The 8,226-nt window shown below is 30.7% G+C and overlaps 1 protein-coding gene across 2 annotated transcripts in view; it reads right to left on the bottom strand.

The window, feature by feature from the left end:
* Positions 1 to 5,716: 5,716 nt before the first annotated feature.
* The window catches only part of LOC100571160, a 44,196-nt gene continuing 41,686 nt past the window's right edge, over positions 5,717 to 8,226 (bottom strand). For both annotated transcript variants that reach the window (XM_003239988.4, XM_029487562.1), the window contains exons 6-7: positions 7,250 to 7,616; positions 5,717 to 6,066 (exon numbers count right to left, since the gene is read on the bottom strand). In XM_003239988.4, coding sequence (XP_003240036.1) covers positions 5,768 to 6,066; positions 7,250 to 7,616 — 666 coding nt within the window. In that variant the 3' untranslated portion in view covers positions 5,717 to 5,767. The remainder of the gene's footprint in view (positions 6,067 to 7,249; positions 7,617 to 8,226) is intronic.

Here is an 8,226-nt window from a genome sequence, read left to right as displayed (position 1 = left end):
CCCCCACGTTTCAAACTAGCACCCCCAATTCATTTCAGTATTTCACCAATCATTTTTAAATTATTGTGGTTTATTGGTTCGGAATTTTTTTTTTCTATGCCAATTAATGATAACTGTTCACGAATTCACGATTAAAACAGTATTGTGTGAATGCACATTTCAGTGTTTCAGCTTTTGTCAATATGCAGCAATGATATTATTATAGAAAATTATACTATCTTAGGAATTATGGTTGGGTACGAAATCATCTATTTATAACTTTGGTTATTACTTGATTTTTACTTATATATTTATTTACAGGGTGTTACCACTGGGTATCTTCCCTAATCATATTATTCACATCACTCTTACTTCACCTATCAAACCTACTTATTATACTAAGAAATGTATAGATTGTAGATTACTTCAAATAAATAAAAAAAAAAAAAAAAAATATTTATTTAATCTGCGGGCTACGCTGAATTGAATAAATTCGGAATGACAAATATTATTAAGAGGATGCTACACACGCATGTGTGGTCTCCGTTTTACAAATGTAAAACATAGTAAAAATGGTTTTGCGTGGATAAGAACCACTATGGCTAAACTATTATAGTTCATGTTATGCAACCAAATGTTTCTACTAGGAAGAAGAGAACATAGACTGTGCAACATTGTTTTTAATTTTTCGATATCACAAATACGAAAAAAGTTCTCATAGTTTAAAATAAAAGTAGTATAGTAAAATGGGGTAACTTTGATAATTTTTTACTGTTTTATGACAATTTCATTTTTTATTATATGGATAACTTCTGTAGTGTTAACGATAAAACTCTCAAAATTAAATATTAGTTACAACTAGTTCAATATTTTAGCGTTTTAATTTTTAAAATTCTGAAATTATCTTTTGAGATATCAATATTTTTTAATATGCTATCAAAGTAACACAACGGGCAATTTCGATACCTATATTTCTTAATGTGATATCAGAGTAACCCCATTTTATGAAAAAAAAATTTAATTATCATGGTACTCTGGTGAATAAAAATATATGGGTATCAAAGTTACCCCGCGAAATCAAAGTTATTAGGTACCCCATTCTAATTAAAAATTTAAAGCTTATGTAATGCAGTTAGTTATAGTATTAGGATTAAGGGGAGTGTGGGGGACAAAGCCCCCCATGGACATGTGTAACATAAACTATTCCAGCACCCCCTAAATTCACACCCAATGTGCGCCTATGCACACTACACACATTTGACTGCAGGATCCTCCATTAATATTGCTACACGTGTTTGGAATTGGTTGTTGTTCCTTCATCGTTTGTTATTTATATAGATTTGTTTTATTTTGTAAGTTATATATAACTGCACTATGTTTTGTACGATTTGGCAACATCACTAACAGAATACATTTTCGTATGAAACCGTGTTATAACTTATATAATAAACGAAATACGTTCTACGAATATAATGTAATCGCATTCTTCCCAATTTTTTTATTAACGCGTTAGTCGTAATTACTAATGAATTATGATATACTAGTGCCGAGTCCTACACTGCCAAGTACCTTGGTAAATCAAAAAAATAACAATCGCGGATCACAGTTTTCCCAAAAACATTAACACAAGAATATTAATTTGAAAAAATTGTTTTTGACGGTGACACCGTTATATAATATGCGGTTAGATATATTTTATATATTATATATTGTGCGATAGTATTGTATAAGACGTCATAATAATATATTATACACGCATAATATAACGCACGCGTAAGGTACACACTCCTATATTCACACTCCTATAGTCACACTCCTATAGTCCTATTCTTAAGCGCAGGCGATCTATATGACTATATTATTATTATCATTATTATTTTTATATAATGCACGAAGGCTATTCACTGTCTGTATTTATATAATATATTATACACGATTCACATGCGGATCCCGTTTAAGAAGAATATACGATTTCAAAACGTGTAGACGTATATAATTATTATATAATAGTTTATAATGTTATATAGCTTTTAAACAAAATATTTTATCATCACGGGGCGTCGTATTCCTATTATTATCATATAATAATATTATTGCTATCATTATTATCGTCCCGAGATGATTTATCGTGGAATGAATTAACTCTTAAACGGAGGTGTAGGAAGGGCGATGGGATTATGAGGGGGAGGATAATTAATTATATGACATCTCACGCCCCGCAGCAGAGACGACGGTCCTTTCCTGTGAATTATTATGCCGTTTTAATAACCTGTGACAGCTAGGGTAGGTAGCTGTAGTAATAATATGATAAGGACAACCAGTGAAATTCAATAATATTATAATATACACGATTCACAAATAATTATCGGCGGCTATGCGGTACTGTTTTCTTTTTTACAAACAGGAAAAACTCCACCTCCGAATACTTCGACAAAAGCCCAACAATAGTATAGAAGTTGTTATAGGTGCCTATAGTATAGTTGTAGTATAATATTATCGGATTCCAACTTCGTCAACACGGTGTGTAAGACAAAAAATCCGCAGAGTGAAAAAATCGAACTTAAAAATAATAGCCTTAATGACGCGTGTTATATAAAACTGAAACCAATAGTGAATCGTTTAATCTGTTTGAATAAAATCGGTAGAAAGCAAACTATAAATATTATTTGCATTAGAAATATATTATGAATTATAATATATACATTTAAAAACAGTTTGATACTTCATTGACTACAATATCAAAACGACAATATAGTATCAAATTTTAGGATAAAATATCCAAAGGTGGGCATTAACTTGTTAAAAAGTTAAAGTTAAGTTAAAAAGTTAATTTTTTTTAACTTTTTAACTTAACTAGTTAGTTTTTTTTTGTTTTAACTTATTAACTTATTCAGTTAAATGTTGTATTGTCTTAACTTAACTTTTTAAAGTTAATTATTATCATTGTACAGTTAAGTTAATTAATTTTTTTTTTTATCATGTGTGGAACCAAGAGACAAAACTTATTCATTCGATTTTGGTAATTTATTTTTCTAATAATATAATATCATCAATTCATAATAATAAAATTATATTATAATCTATATTCTATAGGTACTACAGTAAAGAGTAATAATTAGTATACTATCCATTGTATGGACTGGCTATTTTCACGAATTCTATTATTTAATGATTTACTCTGTATTGAATAATCCGATTTTTGTTTTATCTAACTCTCCAATTCCTAAAAACAGTTTTAAAACTAAATATCATAGTCTTTAAATGTAAATTATTATATCAATAACATATTATACTGGTTTCTGGTAAATACGACAATAATTCCAATGGACAAAACAAAAAGTCGTCCGAAATATTTATAAATTATAATTTATATTGCCGTATTCGTTATAAATACAAGCAAACGTATGATATTAGAAAATAACATTATCGAAATAAATATGGAAACAATTTTTGGTAAGTATTATCACGATTCACGGATTAAGGTATAAGATATCTTAGTCCGTGGGTATTATACTATTATCATTATTCATTGATTTTATTTTAATAATAGACTATTATGGTACTAAATATAATAAGTCTAACTAGGGTCTAGGATAGAAAACTTACAGTAAAATGTATACTACTACTAATAATTAATATCTACTCTAGACTCTAATAAGTTTAGTATAATTTAAAGTTTATAAGTTAACCTATAACTTATAAGTTTCTACTAACAATGATATATTATAATAATTTTAAGTTTTATGTTTACACAGTGCTAAGCGTCTTGGTAAATGTCCATACAAATCAAAATACTAGGGCAATTGATAAATTATGAATATTACCTATGACTTAAAAAAAAATTAACTTTTTTTTTAACTGAGTTAAGTTAATTTTATTTTTTTGTTAACTTTTAACTTAACTGAAGGTAATTTAATTGAATTAACTTAACTTTCCACAGTTAATTATTTTCATTAACTTGCCCACCATTGAAAATATCTTCTGGCCGATTAAACCAAATTTGGGTATATACATTTTATTATTGACTTAGTTTCCATATTTTTAAGTTTTTCTTTCACCCGGCATAATATATTATCTACACGATATTGAAGAAGTAGTGTTTTTGTTGGGATATCAGTAGTTGTTTTTATAGTAGATGAAGAATCCACTGATGTGGTGTAGAATCATCGAATAATATTTACGCAGGTTAGTGATAACAAATTATATCTACCTATCTACGAAGCCGAGTAGATTGAACTTAAAAGCAGGTCATGCATTTGAAAAAAAAAATGTTGTTTAAAGTTACATATTATTTACAACTAAAACTTAAGTATGTTGTATTAACGAATTACGAACTACCGTGCAATCGGCGTCATATTATAGTCATATTATGTGGGGTCAAGAGGGTCAGGGTGTAATAAGTGAAATTTCTATTTGCTATAAATGAAATACCGATAACATTAAAAAATTAACAATAATATTTAGATAATAATGCCGCGGCCGCATTAATGACCGAGATAGATAAGATAAAAATAAATCACGTGGAAAAAATATTTCCACGAAACAAATATAATATAAAATGGCTTTAATTATATTTTCGTTTTGCGTCATTTATTGTTTAAAATTATATTCTATATAAATATAGTTGTGCATTATGTTTTCTTTAAAATGTTATTCTATATAATATTTCGTTTTGCTTCATTTTTTGTTTAAAATTATATTCTGTATGACTGTATAATATTTCGTTCACCATTATGTTTTGCGTAGTGGTATTTCATTTATTTTTTCGTTTATCGCGATTTCCGTTTTAATTACGTTTTAAAATGTCAATCGTTTTTTATCTTGCACAACGTTATCATAACTTTGCAAGCCCTGCTTTATAAATTATAATATATATAGACTCTTTACCATAATGGGTAGGTACCTCCTATAATAATAATACTGCGATGGTATACGCATCGAGATTCGGGGAAGACGTTTTCGTTTTTAAATTTTTTATAATAATATAATATTATGTACGGTCGTCGACTCAGAACGGCGACGTAGTGGACTTAGGCAATACTATGGGAGGGGGAGGAGGTTATACAGATAACAGATGACAACATTGAATGAAGATTTCAATACATATTTTGAAATTATTTTTCTTGTAACTGCAAATAACGTTTTATCAACCAGTTACATTGAATTAGGTACCTTTAATGTATGGCTCTATACAACTTTCCCGATCCATAATATATTGATACCTCTACACGCTAACAATTCGCGGACCGTAAGTTTTAAGCCTCTAGACCTGACGAAATAATAATATAAGACGTTTCAATATTTTTTTTTACTGTTTGGACGAGTTGCTTCGTATGCCGTGTGGTGTGTATAGTAATAAATTATTATAATATATTATAGTCACCCGGTCATGTGATTGCTCGGCCAATTTTTTTCTTAGTTCCGCGCCATCACCGCTGACGCTATGTATATATACATATATAATTTATATGGACGTCTGCAGGTATATAACGCTTAACGGTAGGTAACCCTGATTTCATATAATATATATATATATATATATATATATATGTATGTATGTATGTAATATGTATACAGAATATACATTATTAGATAATAATAATATATACTAAAATTTATAATATGTATACTTGCACATAAGTATATTGTTATTATATACAGTACATAATAAATGCCTATATATATATATATATATATATATATATATATATATTATAGAAGTATACATACAACAATATTATTCTCGAACAACACGTAGGTATATAACACGACGTATCTTAGCCTTAACCTAGAACAATGTTTCTTTAGACGCGTCGTACAGCGCGCGTAAAGACCCTGATAATGAGTTGGCGTTGACGATCGAGTCGGCCACGGGGTTGACGTCCGCTTGGACTACGATCACGTTCCGACCGACTGTGGCCGTCGTTGGTTGCGGTGGCCTGCGGTTGAAATCGTGATAAGACCTGACCGCAGACACCGCAGCACCTCCGACTGTTGTAGGCGCGCTGCGATCGTCGTCGATCCGATGCGTACCGCAGTTACCGTGGTTAGTGGTCGGCGGCGGTGAGTATCGCCTCCCGCAAGATGCTGTAACCAAATATATTACGTACAGGGTGAGTTAATAACAAAATAATATTATAAACTCGCCGGTTAATTATTTAACTCGCTATTGGTTTGAACTTATAATAATATGGACAGAAATATATGAACTTAACTCGGTTTAAATAAGTTCGAGTCTATACTTTTTCAATAATTAGGTATAGAAGCTAAACGTGAATCACATAATTTTTTTAATATTCCGCTGGATATATTTTTGTTGTAAATAACACAAAATACGAATATCGACTTTACAGGTATATCGGATTAACATAGACTTTTAAGCTTTCGTTGAATCTGTCTCCTCCCGTGTTTTGTGTTTATATCAAAAGTCTATCCAGAATTCAGAAGTGGAAAATTATAAAATGAATCATTGTAATTATGTTTGTATATTACCATTTTCAACTAAAGCAAAACGGAAAACGATAAAAAGAATCTATAAGATTAGATAGGTAATTATATATAATAATTTTATCCAGCCTAAAAACAAATTTATATATTAAAATAAAAAATGGTATGGACTAGCCGACCCGTTGTTATGACATTTTTTCTTAATAAAATAAAAATAATATTTAATTTATTATGTGTTATCGCTTGTAAACTCAAAAACTACTTGACAAATTTTAACAAATATTTCAGAGATTGTTTTTAGCGATATCAGGAAAGTTTAGTGAGTAGTTTGAACCACATTCGAAAATATACCAAGTTCTATATAACATCTACCACAGGCAGATGGCCCATCTCAGTGGAATTAGTTCACAAAGCGAAGTACAATTTGCTATGAACTGAAGTCTGAAACCGAAATACACCAATAAAGCGTCATATTTTATGTTCGTTCATTTTTCAAGTCAGGTTATACAACTAGTCTAATGACTATTATATTATAATTTAATCAAGAAACATATTATACCTTACAGTACCTGATTATAGCATTATTACTATTATTTTAGTATTTGGTAATTACTGTTGGAAACCCATCGGCGTAGGTATACGGTAATAATAATTATGGTGTTTAAAAAGTGTCGAAAACATTTGTCATTTGAACTCGATTGATTATTATTATATTTTAAACGGACTGATAAAAGTCAAGTCATTTCAACAGTCAATCAAACCGATTCGTTGATGAGTTCAACAAAAAAAATTGACTTTTCAACCACACTTAATGAGCACCAACCTTTGCCGGCTGATCCTGCTGCGGCGGTTGTAAGCGGTGACGTTGACGACGCGCCGCCGCCGTCGGTCAGTGGTAACTGTGGCGGTAGTGACGACGACGCCGTCGCGCAGCAACATTCGTCGGCGAACACGGACGAGTTGACGGTGGTGGCCGTGGAAGCGGCGTCGTCGCTGCAGCTGCTGCATGACGTCCGGATGCACGCGATGGGCGCCGTCGTCGACGACGAGGCTGTCTTCCGCGACGGCTGCGGTGGTTTCCGGAATCGCTCGGACGCGGCCGGCAACAGCTGTTCCGTGTGCCTAGGCACGTCCGAGAAACTTTCCTGGCTGCCGCCGCTCGGTGACATGCACGGCGTCGGCTGGATGACCTGCAGTGGAACAACACAACGACACGAATGATAATAATTCATTAATAAATATTTCAATGTTGTACACAAATATTATTATAATAAATTATAAGTTACCATTATTGGGTATGGGTAGAATGTTGTAATGCTTTAATAATAAAAAATTCGAAATCGCCTTGGTCGGCCTTTGGATATTTTGCGGAAAAATGTACTTCTTAGTGTTTACATTTTATAGGTAGCAGAAAAGTGTGTTGTATAGGTAGATATAATAATATTCGGGATAGTAATATTGCACTTGGGTTAAAAAAGGGTTTTCTACAAAAATATTCATATTAAATTTAAATGTTTTTAAAACACTAACTGGCCTTCCTGCTTAAAATGTAATCATTGGCATTAATATACTAATTAAGATTTTTTTTATGCATATTTTGGTAAGTATATGTATATTATATATATTACATTTTAAAGAAATTATTTTTTTTTTAAATTATAAGAAAGTGAATTATGATATAATATTACAAATAAAACTGTAGACACGTACCTATAATTATAAATATATGTTTTAAATAATTTGCAAAAACTGAAATTAATTAGGTTTAATATTTACGCCGAATTTATAAAATTTACAAAC

This window comes from Acyrthosiphon pisum, chromosome A1, assembly GCF_005508785.2.
Source record: "Acyrthosiphon pisum isolate AL4f chromosome A1, pea_aphid_22Mar2018_4r6ur, whole genome shotgun sequence".
Classification (NCBI taxonomy): Eukaryota; Metazoa; Arthropoda; class Insecta; order Hemiptera; family Aphididae; genus Acyrthosiphon; species Acyrthosiphon pisum.
The sequence above is the reverse complement of the archived record's forward strand: the minus strand, read 5'-3'. Positions and strand labels throughout refer to the sequence as shown.